The sequence below is a fragment of the Trichinella spiralis genome (genome assembly GCF_000181795.1).
Source record: "Trichinella spiralis strain ISS 195 chromosome Unknown Scfld4, whole genome shotgun sequence".
In the NCBI taxonomy this organism is placed as follows: domain Eukaryota; kingdom Metazoa; phylum Nematoda; class Enoplea; order Trichinellida; family Trichinellidae; genus Trichinella; species Trichinella spiralis.
Window position 1 is genome coordinate 2,281,453 of NW_003526943.1, and position 22,214 is coordinate 2,303,666.

The 22,214-nt window shown below is 38.5% G+C and overlaps 4 protein-coding genes across 4 annotated transcripts; 2 read left to right on the top strand and 2 right to left on the bottom strand.

The window, feature by feature from the left end:
• Window positions 1-784: 784 nt before the first annotated feature.
• On the top strand, window positions 785-5,835 carry Tsp_00591 (actin, acrosomal process isoform). Its single transcript, XM_003376327.1, has 9 exons — window positions 785-1,174; window positions 1,289-1,487; window positions 1,545-1,902; window positions 1,948-2,109; window positions 2,475-3,115; window positions 3,392-3,855; window positions 3,982-4,192; window positions 4,423-4,554; window positions 5,093-5,835. The coding sequence occupies exons 1-9, from the start codon at window positions 785-787 to the stop codon at window positions 5,833-5,835; spliced, it is 3,300 nt and encodes a 1,099-aa protein (XP_003376375.1).
• Window positions 5,836-8,182: 2,347 nt separating this feature from the next.
• On the top strand, window positions 8,183-12,868 carry Tsp_00590 (putative BRCA2 repeat-containing domain protein). Its single transcript, XM_003376328.1, is given in 16 exon segments — window positions 8,183-8,208; window positions 8,265-9,861; window positions 9,935-10,110; window positions 10,198-10,347; window positions 10,414-10,576; window positions 10,628-10,789; window positions 10,844-11,017; window positions 11,073-11,259; window positions 11,277-11,416; window positions 11,532-11,703; window positions 11,764-11,866; window positions 11,921-12,133; window positions 12,200-12,269; window positions 12,341-12,523; window positions 12,593-12,736; window positions 12,863-12,868. The coding sequence occupies 16 exon segments, from the start codon at window positions 8,183-8,185 to the stop codon at window positions 12,866-12,868; spliced, it is 3,666 nt and encodes a 1,221-aa protein (XP_003376376.1).
• A 1,855-nt stretch (window positions 12,869-14,723) lies between these two features.
• On the bottom strand, window positions 14,724-16,157 carry Tsp_00589 (3-oxoacyl-(acyl-carrier-protein) synthase II). Its single transcript, XM_003376329.1, has 2 exons — window positions 15,785-16,157; window positions 14,724-15,706 (listed from the first exon to the last, which is right to left on the bottom strand). Exons 1-2 carry the CDS (start codon window positions 16,155-16,157, stop codon window positions 14,724-14,726), a joined length of 1,356 nt encoding a protein of 451 aa, XP_003376377.1.
• Window positions 16,158-16,702: 545 nt separating this feature from the next.
• Tsp_00588 (acetate--CoA ligase) lies at window positions 16,703-20,853 on the bottom strand. Its single transcript, XM_003376330.1, has 14 exons — window positions 20,536-20,853; window positions 20,448-20,500; window positions 20,314-20,405; window positions 20,147-20,250; window positions 19,927-20,079; window positions 19,733-19,836; window positions 18,724-18,817; window positions 18,545-18,648; window positions 18,197-18,410; window positions 17,817-18,083; window positions 17,556-17,693; window positions 17,391-17,496; window positions 16,987-17,193; window positions 16,703-16,902 (listed from the first exon to the last, which is right to left on the bottom strand). Exons 1-14 carry the CDS (start codon window positions 20,851-20,853, stop codon window positions 16,703-16,705), a joined length of 2,154 nt encoding a protein of 717 aa, XP_003376378.1.
• Between the last annotated feature and the right edge of the window lie 1,361 nt (window positions 20,854-22,214).

Consider the following 22,214-nt stretch of genomic DNA (forward strand, 5'->3'; position numbering starts at 1 on the left):
CTCTGTCATAGCAAGATGAAAACATTGAGTTCATCGGACGATTCCACTCAGCATACATTATGCAGTTTCCACACATCCCTCGAAATGAAATGAATCAAAATTTTTTATGTTTTTAAATAAATGAAATTAAACTGCAAATAAAATTCTAAAACAAATGCATTTTGGGTTATGTAACATCTGACGGTAACATCAAATGGAAAATCAAGTGAAAATTTATACAGTAAAAAAGCTTCATTTTAGTTCAGTTTCATTCAACTAAAACTTGAAACACAATTACTAATAGAATTAGAGTAGGAGAAATTAAAAAACTGTAGAGATTAAAATTTTTTTTCTGACTATAAAAAGCACATTCAAAATTTGGAAAAGACCGTAGCACGTAAGCTCCAATTTTAAATGGCATTTTAAATTATAAATATTTCATAAATGCAGGAAATTATATTTCTATAAATCAAGGAAAGAATAAGCAGCTCTTGTTCAGATGGCAGCTTCAACAAAATAATTGATGCATATTCATGCTTTAATCAGAAAAGAAGAATGTGCAAATCAGGTTCATTTCAATTCAAATTACTCATACATTATTTGTCAATCTCAGTATAGTAAACAACCAATCACTTTAAGACACGTCTTCAAATTTATAGCAAATTCCTGTGATTGGACAGGTTTAAAGTACTTCTGTATTTAATCAGGGACAACAGTACTTTAATTCATTTTACATTCTCTTCCTTGTTTGAGTCAGCGGCGCCTGATATCTCTCATTCAACCAACCTCTATTTTTTGTTTTGTCATGCCTTCAGAATTTTACAGTCAGATGGATCCTGATTCTACCAGACCAGTAGTGATTGACAACGGAAGTGGGGTGTTCAAAGCTGGATTTGCAGGAGATGATGCACCCATTTCAGTTTTTCCATCGATCATTGGCCACCCACGATATCAAGGTGTATTGATTGGCATGGCAGAAAAGTCATCTTACGTCGGTGATGAGGCACAGAATATGAGGGGATTACTGACGATAAAATATCCAATAGAACATGGAATTGTTACCAACTGGGATGACATGGAAATACTGTGGCATCACACCTTTTACAACGAAATGCGAGTAGCGCCGAAAGAACATCCAGTGTTGCTAACTGAAGCTCCTATGAACCCAAAGAGTAATCGAGAAAAAATGATGGAGGTATGAAAAATATTTAACAATGTTTCTTCCACTTTTGCATTATTTCACATTCATTTTATTCTGTAGATAATGTTTGAATCATTCAAAACGCCAGCTATATATGTTGCTATACAGGCAGTTTTGTCACTGTATGCAAGTGGCAGAACCACAGGCATTGTTTTAGATTGCGGTGATGGAGTCAGTCATACGGTACCAATTTATGAAGGGTTTGCAATGCCACACGCAATTTTGCGCCATGATTTAGCAGGGCGTGATTTAACTAACTATATGATAAATCTGTTGACTGAACGTGGTTATTCATTTACCACCACTGGTAAGCTTGAATGTTTCAGCCATGAAGTCATTCACTTTATATCTTTGTTTTGTTCAGCTGAACGAGAGATTGTCCGTGACATTAAGGAAAAGCTCTGTTTTGTGGCAGGTGACTTTGAACACGCGATCATTACAGAGCGCATGAATAGACGGTTGAGCGCATCATATCAACTTCCAGACGGACATGTGATCAAGATTGGCAGTGAACGCTTCCGTTGTCCAGAAGCGTTATTTCAGCCATCATTGTTGGGCTTAGAGTGTTGTGGACTTCCTGAGACCATAAACATCTCAATTATGAAATGTGATCTAGACTTGCGCAGTCAACTGTATGAAAATGTCATTTTGTCTGGGGGATCCACAATGTTTCCAGGCACAGAACATCGAATGACGAAAGAATTAAGAGTGTTAGGACCGGAGTAGGTTACTTTATTATTCTGTTACAATTAATGGAAGTGATTTAGGTTCTGTTTTAGTGCAGTTAATGTGAAGATTCACACCCCACCTGAACGGAAGTATTCAGTTTGGATTGGTGGATCCATTTTGGCTTCTCTGTCAGCCTTTCAAAATATGTGGATTTCTTACAAAGATTATGAAGAACACGGAAGCGCAATTGTTCATCGGAAGTGCTTCTGAATGGAGAAATGAATGCCAAAATTAGTTACTCATCTTGAATCACTATCATTTTTTGATATAATGCATTACTTTTATACACAAATCATTACTTTTGTATAAAAATATAACTGGATTTGTTTTTGTGATAAATATTATTAAATTGCTTGTGGTAGGTACAGTAAACCAGTTCCTTTACTTGATGCTTTGATCTTACGTGATACTATAGCATTATCTCATGTTTGTATCGCGTATATTCATTGCGTTCTGTCTAATAAAACTCGGCTCTTCAGTGAATCATTACAATTTATTGCACAGCTTGTTATCATGAATAAGACACTCTCTTTGAACTAACTTGCTATCGATCCCACTGCCCCAGACGCCGAAAAGGAATGGAAGTTCTGGCTTCTTCAATTCCAAGACTTTGTTCAACTGACCGTGGAACCTGGGATCGACCTGTTGAAACTCTTGCGTCTCTACTAACCGCATCTACTTTTGAATACGTGCAAGGCTGCAAGACTTATGACGATGCGATAGCGAAACTGAGCGAAGTTTATGTTAAACCGAAAAACGTGATTTTTGCCAGATATGAATTCATCTCCAGGAAGCAACGAGACGGTGAATCGCTGGAAGAGTTTCTACATGCACTCCAACGTCTGAGTAAGTACTGTGAGTTTAAAAATCTTACCGCTGAACAATATCACGATGAGATGATTGGAGACACTCTTATAAACAATATGAGCTCTAACGAAATCCGCACGCGCCTTTTGGAACATAGTGTGATAAGTCTACAAGAAGCTGTGAATAAGGCCATGGTATTAAACTCTGCCAAAGAAAATGCGAAGCTATATACCAATTCCGACCTGATTATTAACTCAGTGAGCCCTGCAGACCCTGGGATTGAAATGACTAATACGTCAGCTGCGATTAAACAAGAATGCTACTTTTGCGGAAAAGGGCGACATCCACGTATTAATTGCCCCGCGAGTAACATCTCATGTAATAACTGTGGGAAAGTAGGTAATTTCGCAGAAGTATACAGAAGCGCCTCCAAACGAACCGCTTCTGTTTCGGTTACATCGTTAATCAGCTCTTCTACTTTGTCAACGGCTACTGAATTTAAAAATGCCATAGTAGAAGCTACAATCAACGGGACCAACATTACAGCTCTGAGCGACATTGGCAGCTCTCTAAGCTTTATTGATGAGCGATTATGCAAAACCTTGCAGCTGAAACTACTGCCAGTTGATGGAAAATTTCTTATGGCTTCGACTTCATTCTAATCAAGAGTCACAGGCTATGCCATGGCAGACATCGAATTACACGGCTTTCATTGTTCCAGTTCCAAACTGCACATCTTACCGAATGCCTATACTGACGTCATTATCAGACAAGATATACTACAACTACACTCTAACCTGACTGCCTCTTTTGGCAGACCAAAAGCTCCCTTAACCATCTGCGGACTAGCGTTAGCCAAAATCCCAGTCCCTTCCCTATTCGTGAATCTCTGTACAAACTACAAACCGGTAGCGGTGAAATCAAGAAGATATTCTGTCGCGGAAGCAAAGTTCATCAACGACGAAGTAAGACGATTATTGGCAGAGAATATCATTGAAGAAAGCTGCTCTCCATGGAGAGCGCAGGCCCTCGTAGTGACTAGTGATAATCACAAGAAGCGCATGGTGATCGACTATTCTCAAACTATCAACCGCTTTACACTACTTGATGCGTACGCTCTACCTAAAATCAATGATATGGTACAAGCTATATCGAAATACCGTTTCTTCAGTACCGTCGATCGAAAGAATGCGTATTACCAAATTCCCATCAACGCTAGAGACAAATCATAAACGGCTTTTGAAACTGGCGGAAGACTTTACCAGTTCAAACGCATTCCATTTGGAATTACGAATGGTGTTGCATGTTTCCAAAGAATCATGGATAACATCCTTAGAGTAGAAAAATTAAAAGATAGTTTTGTCTACGTTGATAACGTTACAATCTGTGGCATGAATCAAGAAGAGCATGACAAAAACCTGAATAGATTTGGAGAGATCGCTAAGAAATACAATCAGACGCTTAATAAGGACAAATGTGAGTTCACAAAGACATAGATAAAACTACTCGGATACATCATCGAACAGGGAACATTTAAACGTGACCCAAAGAGATTCAAACCACTTCAACACTTTCCCCTTCCAAGAAATACAGCATCACTTCATAGAGTGCTCAGGATGTTCGCTGCTTATTCCCAATGGATACCTAGATTCTCAGAGAAAATACACGCTTTGACTAGATGCACAAAGTTTCTCTTCAATAGCCAGCTGTGGACGCTTTTAAAGCACTGACAAAGGACACAGTGAACTCTGTAGTGACTGCCATCGATGATGAACTCCCATTCACGGTAGAGACAGACGCCTCTGACCACGCCATAACCGCGACCCTCATTAAGCTTGGTAAGCCTGTAGCATTCTTTTCTAGAATGTTATCTTATAGTGAACAAAGGCACTCTTCTGTGGAAAAGGAAGCGTATGCAATCGTAGAAGCAATCCGGAAATGGTGACATTACTTGCTGGGGCACTATTTTCATCTAATTACTGACCAGCGATCAGTTGCCTTCATGCTTAACAATAAACAAGCCGGCAAAGCGAAGAACGACAAAATAATGAGATGGAGACTAGAACTATCTCTTTAGAGTTATGACATCATATACCGTTCTGGTGACCTAAACATAAAGGCAGACGCCCTATCTCGAATCTGTGGTAGCATGCAAGTAGAGAACGTCACACTACAAACCCTACATAACAATCTGTGTCATCCCGGAGTAACCTGTATGCCCCCTTCGAACGGTTAAGTATCGATTTTAAATGGCCACTACCATCTACATCAAGTAATCGATGTATATCAACCGTAGTCGACGAGTATTCCTGATTCCCGTTTGCATTTCCATGCCCAGACATCTCTACCCAAACAATCAACAAATGCCTATCCCAGCTTTTCTACTTATTTTGTATGCCTGCTTATATTCATACGGATCACGGATCCTCATTCATGTCGAACAACCTGAAAACATACTTACACTCACTTGGCGTGGTCACCAGCCGCACGACTACGCACAATCCTCAAGGAAACGGAGAGGCAGAAAGATACAATGGAATTATGTGGAAAGCGGTCACTTTAGCGCTAAAATCCCACAATCTAGGATCGAACAATGGGAAGAAGTAATAGGATTAGCGTTACACTCACTACGCACGTTGCTGTCGACAGCAACTAACGGTACCCCTCATGAGCGTTTATTTGGTTACCCGCGTCAAACACTTACGGGTACATCCCTCCCTACTTGGTTAACAACACCCGGAATTGTACTAATGAGACGGCTCAACCGAACAAACAAACACGACCCCCTAGTAGAAGAAGTGGAACTGCTGGAAGCTAATCCTAAATATGCCCACGTCAGACTATCAGATGGAAGAGAAACCACTGAATCACTCAGGCACCTCGCGCCCGCTAGAGGAAAGTTCGTGACTGAAGATGGCAGCTTAGATGAAACACAAGTGGGAACTGGAGCTCATCGCGAAGAAAATGAAAAAGCTGAAAAACCGGACGCTAACGACATTACACCAGAAAATTCAGAAAGAAAGACAGGAACATCATCAAACACCACCACGACGCTCCACAAAAATAAGACGAGTACCACAACGCCTGCAGGGCAACGTCCTATACTAGGCGAGGGGTGAATGTAGTGGATACAGTAAACCCAGTTCCCTTACTTGAAAATCTTACGTGATACTATAACATTATTTCATGATTGTATCTCGTATATTGCTTGCGTTCTGTCTAATAAAACTCGGCTTTTGAGTGAATCATTACATTGTTAAAATAAAAAAATGTCTGTTACTTCTAAATAATGTTTCACAATATCATGGAATGAAAAGAATGAATCAAATTGTTTAGTAAATTATGATAAGCACTTTTTCAAACTTCCTCTTTCGTAATGATCAATAAAATACATGAACATAATTGATGTTTATGTTGTGACTAAAAATCCAGTTATTTTCTGTGTAAAGCAATGCTCTTCTTAATTTAGTCTTTTGTCACACTGCATTTTTTTTGACCGATTCACCATATAAGTAAATCATGAAGTGCATAAAATTTTTATTCTTCATTTTCTATTGCTACCAAAAACGTCAATAACTATTACCCCTCATCCGGGCGGCAAATTTTACACCTTAATTCGGGCACCTGTCTACATATGTGAACACTAGAAGTTTCGTCGTGATTAGTCCCTGTACATTATGGTAAAATGATTATTTTTTTCAAGAATTAATGATAACTTCACAAGCAGATTATTTGTTTAAAGCAATGCAAGCGCTGCACGATATTTTAGTCATTTTATGGCGCTACGTATATATTTTTTTTACATGAATAGCAGAGGTTTTGCGTTGATTTTCGACGTCCTTGCACTCGGCATTTTGATGGATTTTATCGTTTCATAACTCATATCTGTAACATTTATGATCTTGGGGCACTCCGTAGCGGACAAAGGCATGTTTAGTTTGTGCATAGATTTTTTCATTTTGATAACTCATTTCGATGTGCTTGACCAGCTGAAAGCTCTCTCATAAAACGCTCTTTTATCTTCTGATAACTTTGCTTATGTTTTATCAGTAAGAATGCGTTGTTGATGCACACCTCAACAATGAAGTACAACATCAGCATGGTGTATCTGTTGGTCTTTCTTATACAGCGAAAATCCTCTATTCTTGCATCCATGCTATCCACGCCTCTTTTTGCCAAGATTATAGCCATTCATGATGTTTGGTCTTTTGTCATCTTGCGGGTTGTCTACTTTCAACTTTGTGTGGCATGAAGTCAACAGAAGAACATTGCTGTCTTTCCTTGGCACGTAGCTGATCAACGTAATGTCGAGTAAAAATCACGTCGTGCTGCTTTACGCACACATGCAAGAACATAACGACGATGTGCAAAAACTGTACCAATAGCTGTAAGACCATGCTCAAGAAAATATTCCACAGTAGAATATGATGCAAAATAACGGTCCATATAAACGGTTCTGTTAGAGTTCACAAATGGCTGTGCCAATTGCTCAACATTGGTGCTTGCTAGATCAATTTGGATCGTGTAAACTAAAATACGCCAGTGGAAGAAAAAAATGTTTTTCATTCTTAAATGGTAAGTAATAGGCAATTACGATTGCATTATTGTATTACAATTTGTTTTAATATGATTTATTATCCATAATTAATTTTTTGAATTTTTAAACTTCAAATTTTAAAAGAGAAGCATATTTATTTAGTTGAAATATATTTAGTCAACTGTTTAACTTTTAGTTGACAATTTTCGGTGACTGCTGATCAGCCTACTAACACCGCGCAGATCGACACAAAAAGAAGAAGAAAAGGCCTGCACAGCCAATATTAATTGTTCTATGTGCTAATTTTATGCTGAAGACTTAACAGACAGTTTTAATAAAATTTTCAGCATTTACAAGAAAACAAAATTTCTGACAATTATTCTGATTTTTGAAATAAATTTATTTTATATTTTTATCAAATTTAAGTTCTAAATTCATTTACTAAAAAATTCTTTAAATATAGCTATGATTTGACACATTTTATATTGCAACATTTGAAGCTAATATCATTTATCTTAATTTTCTTTATATTTACAGTATTCGTATGTAGTAAAATTATTTTCTTATTGATTGATTTGGTTTGTTGAAATAATTTTCATTTAAGCTTTGTTTTAAAGTATTGAAAATTGAAAATTATTTGAGAAATATTTTATTTTTCGGTGTTCTTGCATTCTCTTTATGCTGTGTTTGATGCGCTGTTTGTTTTTCATCAAATTGTTTTATACGTTATAGTTGCAATGAATTTTAATTTCTGTGTTTAAATTTTTATTCAGCCGAGGATCTTCTAAAGAAAGCTAATGTCATTTGTTCTTCGGCTTCCATTCATATTTTTCAGATAAATGTTGAATGGCAATTGAAGAATGAAAATTTTCAGTTTCATGATTTGTTCCATTTCATCATGAGTAATTTTTATTTTGCAACTTGAAAATATGGAAACTGATGAAAAAGTGCAAAAGTATGCTGTTTTCGATTCAATTTCTTTTTGTAAGTAATAATTGTTTTATTCATCAGCTCACCTGAACGTATTATCCAAAATGCAAAGATCGGTGATGTACTAGATGATTCGTTTGACGAAAATGATCCTTTCATTTTTGAAATGATCGAAGCAGCTTCGACCGTTGCCACGTCATCAGGGAATACTGAATGTGGTGCTACAGGCAAAGTGGCTCTCGATTCTTCTTTTATTGGTGCATCGCAAATCAAAAGAAAATTGCCAAGTTGCGGAAGTGTGGAGTTTCATTCTGAATCTTCGGAAAACAAAAAAATCCGAAATATCTCTCCTGTGGAGGAATTGTTTTCCGATTCCAAAAATTCAGAAGACCTCTCATTTTCGCGCTGCATTACGATGGACAATTATCAGATTGTTGCGAATGTTCATAATGAAGAAAAATCATTAGCATGTAAAACGTTGTCAGGTTTCAAGTCTGCTTCGGGAAAAGATTGTTTTGTCAGTTTGAAAGCTTTGGAAAAGGCTGAACATTTTTTCGACGCCCAAGACAGTCGTTTCATCGGGGTGGGAGAAGTGCCGTCTGGCTGCAACAAAACTTCAGACTTTCCTTCAACAGAAGAAGGTTGTACAGTGCCTGAAGTTGTGAATTTGAGTGTTACATCAGCAGAAACAGAAAACGAGATTTGCGGATTTAGCACAGCTGCTGGAAAGCGTTGTACAGTGAATTCAGCTTCACTAGCCAAAGCGAAGGAACTTTTCAATAGCGCTTTAGCTGAAATTTCCTTGGGTTCAAGTGTTGCTTCAGCAGCTTTGAAAGATCCTGTTGAAAACGATGATGACCAGCTGAATACAGTGAAATCCATTTCGAGTATATCTGAGATTGTTGAGGAAAACATTGAAACGGAACACAGCCTCCCAGGATTTGTCGGTTTCTCTACGGCGAGTGGGAAAAAATGCTCCTATTCTTCTGAAGCTTTGGAAAAAGCGAGGAAACTGCTCAGCAGTGTTGACCCGGACGAATCCATTCCATTTTCAGAAAGCGTCAGTCAGTCATGCGTGGAATCTACAAGTTCCACCGACAAGATGCTTCTAAGTAGTTCGCCTTCTGTTGATACAAACATGATGAAAATTAGTGGAATGGCTGTTCCAAAATCCGAATCATCTTTTGCCAAATCTGTTACAGGAGAGAAAAAATATATCCCAATTCGATCTGCATCTTCAATGACCAAATTCAAGCCTCACTGGAATAATGAAAAGAAGATAAAATTGTTCGACGTATGCCAAACCCCATCGCCCAGCGGTCTGTCGTCCAGATGGCGTGCTGGGCGATCATCTACGGTGATGCGCGACACACCGTGCACCAGACCGTATGTTCAAATTTTTCCACGCGGAAAATTGAACCGGCGATTTTTATACAGAACTGTTCAGTCAGAGTTGGAAAATTTGGAAGTCAAGCACATTGACGCGGCTGATGAATCTGATTCAGCTTCTTCGAAAAGCAGCTCGACAAAGTTGAATCAAATGACCATACAGCCGTCACGAACAACTTACGCAGGCGGTGGGAAGCTGTTCAAATTGTGGAAATCGAAATCGAAAATACCAGATTATTCAAAATTTCGTCCAAAGCTAAAACCACAGTCGTGTTTAAGCGAAGACGAGGTGATAGCAGTGACAACTGTTGTTTTGTATTTTTTAAATAGTACTGTATAATTTGATTTTCATGTGTGTAAAGCTGTTGGCTATGGGTGTGCGAGAATCGACGTTACGGGTGACCAGAAAAACAGCAAGTGAATTCTATTTTACTGCAGATTATGTAAATTCTGAGCCAAACAGTGAAATTATTGTCGCTGACGATGTAATTGTCAAGGTGGACCATCAGGGAGGAATATCTATGGACGAAATCATTAAGTATATTACACTTTGCAGATAAATTGAACGAAAAATGTTGTCTTGTGCAACATATTTTATATAAATAATATATTTTATTGATTGCAGTGCTGATTGGTATGTTTTCAGGGGTTTTTGTGGTTCATCTGATGTTGACAACAAGCTGCTAAATGACGACTGGATTCGCAATCATTTGCAGTGGATTGTTCTTAAATTGGCTTCGTTGGAGGTGCAATTTCCGACATGTTTAGCTGCAAGGTGCTCGTATAGATTTTATTAAAATTTTCGTTCAACTTGTTGTTGTTGTTGTTGTTGTTGAATAAGGTGCTTGAACGTGGACAACGTGTTGCTTCAACTACGCTACAGATATGACAGGGAGTTGGAACATGCGCAGCGACCACTTTTGAGAAAGATTCTGAACCGTGATTACCCGGCAACGGCGCCTATGATTCTTCGAGTTGTGGAATTTGAAAATATGGACGAAGAAGTGAGTAAATTGCTTCATCGCATAAATACGTTCAGTTTGCCTTTTTTTCAGTGCATTACAGTCGAACTGACGGACGGTTGGTATGGAATCAACGCCAAGTTGGACGCTTGTCTTTCTGACTTGGCCAAGAGTGGTCGTATACAAGTGGGAATGAAGCTGTTTATCATAAATGCAACGTTGCACGGTGCTGAAGGTGGTTGTGAACCGCTTGAAGTAAGTTTATTATTTTTCGTTATTCATGTTTATTTGTGGATTACACGTTTTCAGGCACCCTGTAACGTTCGATTGGCGTTGACGATAAATGGTGTACGTAGAGCTCGTTGGTGGGCCCGTCTCGGCTATTTGCGAATTACAAAAACCCCAGCATTTCCGATATCCAGCCTTCGCGAAGGTAAAGTAGTCGCGGTGAAAGTGATTCTTTGCAGAAAATATCCACCAGTTGTAAGCTAAATGTTTGTTTTTTCTGATGTTGTTTATTTATTTATTTCCAATACAGTACTTGGAAAAATATGCTGACGGTCGTTCAGTGATGCGCAATGAGCGTTGTGAAGAGCAAATATCGTTGCGTTTTGCTGAAGAGGTGGATCATTTGATGGAGAAGATGTTGGAACGAGTGGTGAATGATGCCTGTGAATTTGACGTAGACAGCAAAGGAGGAGGTATAGTGGAGGAAAGTGCAATACGTATATACATTCCACAGATTTGTGTTCATCGATTGATTCTGCTCGATTAGGTTCATTTTTGTCGGCAACTTCTTCTTTGGAGGAAATTTACAACGAAGATGATGCGGAGCAGCTTTTGCATTTGTACAACAAGTGCCCTGATCCGGAACGCTTCCAGGTACGTTTGCACTTCTGTTTCCAGTTTGTTGAATTGTTGTTTATTTACCCGTATGCATTATTTGTTTGCAATGTTGTTGTTCCTTTTCCTGTAGAATATGATTACATCATCTCAGTTGAATAGCATCTTAAAATACAAAAATAGACTTGACGAGAAACGAGCGGAAAAACTGCGTGAAATGTTGGAACGGGACATGGCTAATTTGAAAGCCAGACAGCAGTTGCGTACTGTAGTACCGATTCTTAAATTGAGAATTTCAGATTTTGATGCGCTGAAACGTGGAAAAAGTATATTACAAAAAACCCATTAGATGTTGCTGGTATTAAAATTTTACTTTGTTTTTCAAGGTTACATTTTGAATATATGGCGTCCAGATGTTGATGAATTGGATGCACGGCTGCGAGAAGGGGATGCTTACAGTTTGTACCAGTTGCATGCAACTTTGTCAAGGTTTTTGTTTAATATGTTGAATATGAGCTTTAATCAGTGTTTATTTTTTAACAGAAGTGCCAGCGGTGAAATTGAATTGAACTCCGAGAAGAGTACTCGTATTGTAGAATTGAATATTCGATTAGCATGTGAACAAACTTTGATTGGAGAAAAATTTCAACACCGATCGGTGACATTGTTGGGCGATTTACAACGGTCAGATTTTCAAGCTGCATACGATGAAGTGGACATTGTCGGCTTTGTGATTGACATTGCTTCCGCTACTGAGTATCATGTTTATGAATTCACTGGTTGTGTGCTGGTTATATATTTAAACTTGGTTTAATTTTTTAGTGTCGACACTGTTTACTTGGGTGATCAGGAGATGAACATTGTCGCTTTGAAAATTCCCGGTGGTCTTCAAGTATAAAACTTCTCTACAGGGATTAATTTAATTTAATTTAATTTAATTTATTATAATGCGAGTGAATTTAGAATTTCGGTTGGGAAAAAGTTCTGAGTGTTGGAAATTTCATCGCATGCCAAAATTTGCACTACAAACGCTTGTCAAAAGCACGTATTCCTCAATTATGCGCTACAATTGTCACTGTGATAAAAGAAAATCCAAAACAGTCGAATTTGAGTTGTAGCTTGACAAGTTTAAAAGCAGAAGTTTCGGTTAGCTGAAATTTATTTCTATTGTACCTTCACATATATAAAAATATATATAACTGGACATTTTTTAAGAAACGGCCTGAATTTTTGAACGAAGCACGTTCTGCTTTTAAAGCGTTACTACGCGGCTCGTCAACTCGTACTTCTCTGAACACTTCCGCTTCTTCTCTTCATTTGCATTCCAGTCCGTCTGTGAATCAGCAATTCAAATCACCGGTAGTTTAATTCAAAATGATAATTTTACATAATTTTCACGTTCTACTCTTGATCTCTGATTATTGTATCCTTTATAATTGGAGGTTTTATTTTCACTTGTTTTTTAAAACAAATATTTAAATGAAGAAATGAAATTTTCCCCAGTGTGAATATGTGGACGAGTTGTCCATTATTCTGTATCATCGGAGAAGAAAAGATTATTCAAAATATTTCTGTTATTCTGAAAAAAAACAAGCAGATTAAAAACAATTCAGTTTTTAATTGAACACTCGAAAAGATGCAGCAGATGTGATCAACCAAATCAAGAGGAATGTTTTCACTCGTGCCAAAAAGCTGATTTTCAACTTTTCAAAATATGTAAATCGATAAAAATCTAAAATACGAAAATTTGTCAGTGTTGTTGTAATTCTTTCTTTTTTTATCACATACCTGGAATTTTTAAAATCAAGCAGATTGTCATCAATAAATTAAAAGTTTTTTGCTTTAAATCAAGATATCTTTGTTATTGTTTGTTTCTACTAACTGAATAAAAACATAAACATCGAACAATGTTTATAGTCATTTGTTTAGTGAAAAATCATTGTAGATATATAATACACGTTTAAAGACATTAAAATTTGAATAAACGATTTCAAAACAGAAGTTTACGGAATCGTATGCAGAATTGCATACTTGTATTTTGTTAACAGTGTTGTAGTGAATTCAAAAATTATCACAATTTTAACAATGATGACTTTGTTTGTTGAACGTGTGCGCAGCTTTTGAAAACAAAATGAATTTTACCTTTTAATAATTTTCAATCAAATTTATTATTTACCGATGAAATTAACCCCTTGCTGGCCGATGATACACTACACCCAATTATTTAGTTGAATTATGAAAAGTCGGCGTGGTTGGTGGCAGTACAAAAAGCAGATAAAAATTTAAACGAACAGCAAAAGTTTCCAGTCCAACTGAGAAAGCCTAGCGCTGGTGGAAACTGTACTCGGCAGCCACGTAAAGCTGACAACAGGGCGGCGACCCATGCGTGTTCAAATTTAATCATAATCATAAATTAGTGTCAATCAACTGATGACGTAATTAACCGTTTTGAATAGTATACATATGAGACTTCAAAGTTGGAATAACAGGTTGGTTCAGATCTCTGTTTCGCCAGTCTTTGGAATTCTTATTTAATCGATGCCGATGTACCCTTTATTTGGCTTATTTCAGAATTTGGCATTTTGCCAAGGTGCCGCCGCTTCGGACAAGCAAAAGTACAGTCTAATTATCACCACCTGATTATCAATATTATTACGGTGGACAATTTCTTCGTAAAAAGTTAATTATTTTAAGAATTTATCCAGTTTAAATAGGAATCAAGTGAAGTGAATAAATCAGCTTTCCAAATGTAAAAAGGGAAACGTGAACATCGTAATTGGTTTGATTAGAATAACATGATAAATTTTATACTAAATTTACCATTATTGATGGAAAATGTGCGAAATCATTTTTCCATTCTGAATGGAATAAAATGAACAAAAATCACAGATCAGCTTTATTTATTTATTTGTTGATGATAACTTGTCAGATAGACTGTAATCATAACTGTCGGGGAGAAGAATGTTGTCGATAGAACTTCGACAAGAACGTACAGATAACTGTAATTTTATTCGGCCGAAGGTCAGATCGACAATAATCACTTAATCGCACTCTGATTCTGAATGTCACACCAAAGCAAGATTTTATGGTGTAATTATTACGCACTTTATATTCAACGAAAGTGTACCAGCAGAAGAAACAAATATGAACGTGTGAAGATGACTAAGGATTAAATAATAGAAAAACACACACATTTAACAACCGCATGTGTATCACTGTCGCTACTCCAGCATCACACTCTAACCAACCAACCAACGACCTGCCGACCCCTGCCATGAAGTTCTGATCAGCAGGTTCCGTTTCGAATGGGAAACGTTCCTACGTGAATTTTAAAGCTGTTCACTTATTATTCCTGAAATTGTGCAATGCACAAGCAAGCGTTTGTACCGCCGAAACCGAAAGAATTTTTCAAAGCAATCTTCCGCTGGTTGAGCGACGGCGTTGCCCAGTGTTGAGCACGGTCTGATGGCGCGAGTTGAATTTCCGGAGCTTCGAGGTCGGTTTGATGGAGGTTCACATTGGGCGGCACTGAACCATGAAAGCAGCTCAACACGGTGAACGCGGCCTCCACCGCCCCGGCGGCGCCGAGCAAGTGTCCAATTGAACCTTTGTTCGACGAAACAATAACCGGCAAATTGTCACTAGCTGAACAAAAATCCTGTGGCATAAGTGAAGAAAACAAACAAACAAACAAACAAATAGCACCACGAAAAACATCTTGAATTGCTTGGAATTCCGCCCGATCGCCCAGCGGTGTGGAAGTGGCGTGCGCGTTGACGTACGAGATACGGTCACGAGGCACAGCGGAATCGTGCAACGCTTTGCGCATGCAGCTGGCGGCGCCGCTACCGTGAGGGCAAGGCGCGGCCAGATGAAGCCCGTCGCCAGACAAACCGTAGCCGAGCAGTTCGGCGTAGATGTGGGGCGCTCGGCGTTGGAGCGCGTGTTCGAGCCGTTCGAGCAGCAACATGCCGGCGCCTTCGCCGATCACGAACCCGTCACGCCGGCTGTCGAACGGTCGACTCGCCTCGGCCGGCCGGTCGTTGAAGCTCCGGCTCAGGGCTCCCATCCGACCGAAGCCGACCAGGCTCAACTTGCAGACCGGCGCCTCGGCACCGCCGACCAGCATCAGCTCGGCCTGGCGACGTTGAATCAGCGCCATACCGTCGATGATCGCGTGCAAGCCGGACGCGCAGGCGGTGCTCGGACAGTGGTTCGGACCCCGCAGACCGTAGCTGACGGACAACTGGCCGGCGGTCATGTTCGTCAACACGCGGGGAATGAAATACGGAGACAGCCTGTTGTCACGTTGTTGATCAATCAAGCAGCCTGCAAGCAAGCAATCAATCAACGGCAACCGCGAGAAGAAATAAATGCATAAATCAGAGCTTCTAGCTGACTTCCCACCTGCTTCGTGCACGTCCTCCATGTCAGACATGCCAACTCCCACGCAAACGCCGGTCTTCTCACGCTGCTCGTCGCTGACCGGCGTCCACTGGGCATCTGCCAGAGCTTCGCCGGCAGCCAGCATTGCGTAGGCGGTGGCTTTGGTCATCCGTCGCCACTGGCCATCGCTGAACTGCGATCGGTCGAACAATCCGGGTCCGACGCCGGCGGGAACCAGCGCCGCCACCCGCGACACGCATCCCCCGTACTTCTCGTCCACCAGTTCGACGGCGCCGATGCAGCCCTGCAACAACCGTCGCCAGCACAACTCCACGCCCACACCCAACGGTGTCACCAAGCCCAGTCCAGTGACCACTACACGAACCGAAGCCATACGCCACCAGGTAGTGGAGCGAAACAGCACAAATCAAAAAGATTAAATTAAATTAAACTAAAACGTACACACACAAGAATCGCTTCTGCTAACTGCTTGAACAATAACAGAAAAAACTTCAACTAAAGTAAATTTCTAGCCGTTCAATAAACTGGCATTGTTTCAAACAACAACAACAGGCATGAAGAGGAAAATGATCACCAGGATGGGTTTTTTCTCTTTTATTCGAATAAATAAATAAAATGAATAAATAAATTCACAGTTTACCGATCACGGCTATGACAGATCAAAGCACGCATACAGATACACAGAGAGAACGAGAAAGGGATGCGAGAAAACATTACTGGAATACAATGACAGACAGACCGACAGACGAAGGAAAATGTTTGCATATAGCTGCATAGTTTGCATTACAATCATCACAATAAATAACCAAAAATGAGAATGTCAGTGGAACAGTGAAGTAAGTGATGCTGTAGCCACATGTATTTATTTATCGTATACCAGAGGAACGACTGTTGACCAAATCCGCGATAACATGCTCTTCAGACAGGGTGCTCAGGTCGCCGAAGCTGGTCGTGTTGCCGCCGGCCACATCGCGCAACACACGCCTCAAAATTTTCCCAGAACGCGTTTTTGGCAAACTTTCGGCTTGTTGGAACACTTCGGGTGTGGCCACCGGACCAATCTGATTGCGCACGGTCTGCTTGATGTCCAACACCAGTTCGGCGGTGAACGCGTAATCCTGAACATCCAAAAAAAAGCCAAATTTCGCGAAATAAAATATTAATTATTATATTATTTAAAAATCCAAAAACAACAACAATACCACCGACCTTCTTCAACGTGACGAAACAGTACGGAATTTGACCTTTCACTGGATCCGGTGCACAAACCACGGCCGCTTCTGCAACCGCAGGGTGCGATACGACGGCGTTTTCAATTTCCGCACTCGAAAGCAAATGTCCGGACACGTTCATCATGTCATCAATACGACCGGTGATCCAATAATAACCATCTTCATCCCTGGTGCAGCCTTAAATTTGAAAATAATGGAAAAAAAACAAAATTAACGAAATATCTACCACGAAAGCTTGCTGGAAAAAAAGATTTGATTTGCAGAGAGAATTATTTATTATTAATAAAGTTCATTTTATAAATATGTGGAATATTTTTCGGATGAAAATTTCGTTGGATATGATGATGGTGAAAAAAAGAAAAATTCACACTTACCATCACCGGTGCAAAAATAACCTGGAACGGCAAAGTAAGTGTCCACGTAGCGATCATGATTTCCATACAAAGAACGCGCAATACCTGGCCACGGCGCTGAGAAAGCCTGATTGAAAATTTTGTAAATTAATAAATAAATAAACAAAAAAAGCATTAAATGCTGACCAGTTGCCCTTCACCAGGTCCAACTATTTCTTGACCGTCGTGATTCAACAGAACTGGCTTGACGCCGAAAAATGGAAACGAAGCAGAGCCAGGCTTCATGTTCGTGCATCCCGGAAGCGGTGTCAAAACATGACCACCCTAGTGGAAAACAATTAAACCGAATAAATAGATGGAAAATTTGCTGTCTCAAATTTATTGTTAAACTATCTACTTTTCAAAAATCATACCCATCAACAACAAACAAACTGTCAATTAACTAACCGTTTCCGTTTGCCAGTAGGTGTCGACAATGGCGCAACGGGATTTTCCCACCACTTTGTAATACCACTGCCAGACTTCGGGATTGATCGGCTCACCGACACTGCCCAACACTTCAAGTCGATCCAGTCGACATCGTTCCACATAAGATGAACCAAATTTCATCAAATGTCTTATGGCAGTGGGAGCGGTGTAAAATTTGCTCACACCATATTTATCGACAACATCCCAATAACGACTAGGCTCTGGATAATATGGCACACCTTCGAACTGAAAAGTTTGAAATTGATCACTTGTTGTTCATTTTCGTCTATTTTTAAAAGAAAAACAAAATTTCACATTCCAAATAATAAACAACAAATACTGAAAAGCGCACAGACAACCGCCAATAAATTTCCGCTCACCATGACCACGGTTGAACCATTGGCCAGGGGACCGTACACTACGTAGCTGTGTCCAGTAATCCAGCCAATATCGGCCGTACAAAAGTAGACGTCATCGTCCTGATAGTCAAATACATATCGAAATGTCGTGTAAACATACAGCAAATAGCCAGCTTGCGTGTGAACAACCCCCTTCGGTACGCCAGTGGAACCGCTGCAAATATAAATTATACAAAAATTACAATATTTGCAAGTTGGAAATGGTTGAAACAAAACGACAACAACAACTACTACTACTACTACGTGCTATATTTGAAAAAAAAATATATATACATCAAATATGCATACCTCGTGTATAAAATAAACAATGGATCCTCACTGTCCATCCATTCGGATTCGCAGTTTTCATCGGCAGCAGACATCTCCTCGTCAAACCAACAATTCTGCACTTGCTAAAAATATGCAAATCAAAAACAATACAACTAAAAGAAAAGCACATTTATGCAGTAGAATTCTTTCAACTCTACCAGTTTGCTTTTGCAATCTTGTTGCGTTGAAGGAAAGCCGGTGTAATTGTCCGCCAAATGCCGCACAATAATTCGATGTTTCACGATTACATTTCTTTGAAAATGCAAAACAAAAAGAAAAAAAATTACTAAACTTCACCTTTTGTTTGAATTTTGAAAAATTCTTATTTGCATAAGTATATATAATTTGTTTCAATTGTGATGTGAAATTTTCATTTCTTTCTTTCGTATTTGTTCGTTAAAATGGACAATGGAAAGTCACCTCAATTATCCAATCAATTAATTGACTGACTCCAAATTATTAATTTTAACAATTTCAATTTTCAACTGTCAAAAGAGGACCACTTTATCCGCATTGCGATTCAACAATGAATGAAGCACATTAATGAAGCGAAAGCGACAATCAAAACAACAAATGTGCTCGCATATCTGCGAAATAAATATTGCTGCTTATCTCACAAATCAAAATAGCTGCTTTTCAAGTGAGTAGGATTTTAGTTTTTCATAAAGTTTACGACAACATATTTACTCATGCCGATAAATTGTCCACAGTTATTGATTAAATTGATCTGATCAATAAAACTCTCCATAATTCAATTCATTCTACTAAAATTTCAATATAATTGAGATTTATTTATGCACGTAAAGTATATCGTTCATTGACTGTGGCAATATGAATTTCAGTTTCAGCTTCATCCATTCATTCATCTCAACCAACTTTGGAAAAAGTGAAATTATAAAAATTATAATTTTACGCATATCATGGAACATCGCAGTGAATTGAAAGTAAATTATTGTCATTCTAGTTCAAATCTTTCTCCCAGGCGACAATGAGAACTTTCACGATCGATTACTTACTTCTACATCTTCATTAAATTGCCCATTCTCGAAAACAACATTCTGTTTTTCACTAATTCTACCACCATTTTCGACATTACCCAATGTTTACAGAAAATCCTTTTCATATGGAACATTTTCAAAACCTCATAATGAAAAATAATAACCAAACCTCACATGGCGATATCTGTCTAATTGGTGATTCATCTGTAACTGATTTTGAATGTTCTGTTCAACAGACCAGCTCAAAGTTTGCAACTCTATTTCACATGCCAACTTTATTGTGCACAAATTATTGTTAAATTGTGATTCATGGAACAAATGTTAAAAACCAGTAACAACAACAACAACAACAAACAAACATACATACCTCTTTTCACATATAGAAATAGCTTGATCAGTGATCTGTTTCAAAAGAATCGGTTTCTTGCCCCTGTAGCTGCCGTCAGCGGTAATCACAACTTCCGCCTTTGCATCAACAATTCGTTGAGCAAGAGCTTGGGCTGAATATCCGCCAAACTAAATATGAAAAATAACAATTAGCAACTTTAGAAAAAAATTTTTCAAGCCAAAATAATAAGAATACCACTGTAGAGTGGACAGCGCCAATTCTTGCACAAGCCAACATTGCAATGGGTAATTCCAATATCATCGGCAAATAAATAATCACTCGGTCGCCCTTCTTCACACCTGAAGTAATTTTTTCAAAAATTCGATCACCTCATTTCAACTATTTCAAAACAAAATCCAAACCTTTCCGCTTCAAAACATTTGCAAATTTGCAAACCAATTTCAACAATTCTCTGTAAGTCAGCTTCATGCTAACACCGGGCTCATTGCCTTCCCTGAAATTATTGCAAAAATGGTAAAAACCAATTCTCTTCTACAATCGAGCAATGACGCTTGTTACCAGTAAAATGCAACTTTGTCGCCAAGCTGTCTAGAAATATTTCGATCCAAACAATTGTAACAAACGTTCAACGACGCGTTCGGCATCCAGCGCACATAAACGGGTCCTTTTCGACGGTCAAAATTGTAGTCCAGAAAACATCCCGTCTCCCATTTTTTGAAAAAGGTGAGCTCATTGGCAAAAGATGTCCAAAATGCTTCCGGATCCTTCACCGACTGTGAGTACATTTCCAAATAGTTGGAAAAAGAACTACAATGGGCTTTTTCACTCAAATGCGGTGGCGGCAAAATTGCCTGCTCGTCCTCTTCAGAGTCAATTGAAAATGTCGCCATACGAACGTTGTCTGACATTGCAACTGGTAAAACTGAACAAAACGAACACATTAACTCAACGTTCAATTATGCTCATTTAATTTTCGCGCATCGACGAAAATTATCGCTCAAGCATACAACCGTATGCTTGAGCGTACCACCGGCTGGGATAAACAGTTGTCTGAATAAGAATGCAAAACAAGCTGTCACACTGAACAGAACAAAATGACCAACGCAGACAAAATAAAAAGGCACGGCATTTTAGTATGGAACATTTTTCACCGAATGCTACAGTATTTAAAAAAATAACCTGACTATCTGATCAATTGATATTACTGTAAATAGATGACAACTCAGTTGTACTGGTTTACATGCAATCCGACTGCAATAGAACTGCGCTAAGTAGAGAAAATCAGGTAACCGGAACACTAAAAAGTAAACCAAAGCAGTGGAAAATTTGGAATGAATGCAACTGACTAATCAACCGATGGTTGTGATCTTCTTCCGCAATCGATTTATTCTAAAATTCTCTAAGGGGGTCGAGAAGAAAACTGATTCATTAAGGAAAGAATTGTATTGTTTTTCTTTTTTGTTAATTTATCAACTGAAATAACCGTGCGAGATCACTTTGCGATGATGATTGTGAACATGAATTATCTATCAATCACACTGTCACAGGCAACATTTCAAAGTAAAGAATCAAGTTTAGAGTAACAGTGATTTGCAATGCATAACAGACATGCCAGTGCAGTGCTGACTTACGAACATTCAAAGTTAACTAACGATCAACCAATTCAATCAACATTCCCATTTAAATGTTCATATCTTAGATGCTATCAGCGTTAGTAAATAAACGAACGGCCCGAAATATTTATATATTGATTAACAGCCATTTCAGAAGACGTCTGTTGTCAACATACTTACGGCGCTTCATTGCTAGCGCTGAATTGGTCTACTCAAGAATCAAGTGACATACAATCGAATACAGTACTGATGTAGAGATAATTAAGATTGAATTGATATTTTTTCTTTTCCACCGAAAATGTAATGAGCATTTTTCAGTTTTTCGAATTTATTAGTATTTAAGCAAGAAATCAAATTTTAGAACAAAAATTCTTGTAATTTTGTTAAACAAAAGCAAAAATTACTGATACTACTACCGATACTAATAATTCATAAACAATAGCCATCTTCTTAGCAATATAGATAAAATAAAGAAAGTAGTCTAAATTATTAGAAATTGAAAAATAAAAAGAAAGAATTAATTCGGTTTTCAAGTCGAAATTGATTAATGATAATCAAAAAATCAAAGTTACGTCAGACAAAACTTTATAAATAACAATTTATAGGACAAGCAAAATTTCAAAGTCACGATCAATAAGTAGATTAATAATGCTATATTAATCGGTTTGTTTAATTGACTGTTCAAGTTT

Bases quoted from the DNA above. Each gene is read 5' to 3' on its own strand.
- Tsp_00589 (XM_003376329.1), bottom strand. From the start codon at position 16,157: ATGGCTTCGGTTCGTGTAGTGGTCACTGGACTGGGCTTGGTGACACCG. The intron at 15,707-15,784 runs GTGGGAAGTCAG...GCTTGCTTGCAG, and splicing joins GGAGGACGTGCACGAAGCAG to GCTGCTTGATTGATCAACAA.
- Tsp_00591 (XM_003376327.1), top strand. From the start codon at position 785: ATGCCTTCAGAATTTTACAGTCAGATGGATCCTGATTCTACCAGACCA. The intron at 1,175-1,288 runs GTATGAAAAATA...GTTGCTATACAG, and splicing joins ATCGAGAAAAAATGATGGAG to GCAGTTTTGTCACTGTATGC. The intron at 4,193-4,422 runs GTGAGTTCACAA...TTCAATAGCCAG, and splicing joins GACGCTTAATAAGGACAAAT to CTGTGGACGCTTTTAAAGCA.
- Tsp_00588 (XM_003376330.1), bottom strand. From the start codon at position 20,853: ATGTGTTCGTTTTGTTCAGTTTTACCAGTTGCAATGTCAGACAACGTT. The intron at 20,080-20,146 runs GTATTCTTATTA...TTTCATATTTAG, and splicing joins GCGCTGTCCACTCTACAGTG to TTTGGCGGATATTCAGCCCA. The intron at 18,084-18,196 runs GTTGTCTGTGCG...CAAACTTTTCAG, and splicing joins TGAGCGGAAATTTATTGGCG to TTCGAAGGTGTGCCATATTA.
- Tsp_00590 (XM_003376328.1), top strand. From the start codon at position 8,183: ATGGAAACTGATGAAAAAGTGCAAAA. The intron at 8,209-8,264 runs GTATGCTGTTTT...TTTATTCATCAG, and splicing joins ACTGATGAAAAAGTGCAAAA to CTCACCTGAACGTATTATCC. The intron at 10,790-10,843 runs GTAAGTTTATTA...ACACGTTTTCAG, and splicing joins GTGGTTGTGAACCGCTTGAA to GCACCCTGTAACGTTCGATT.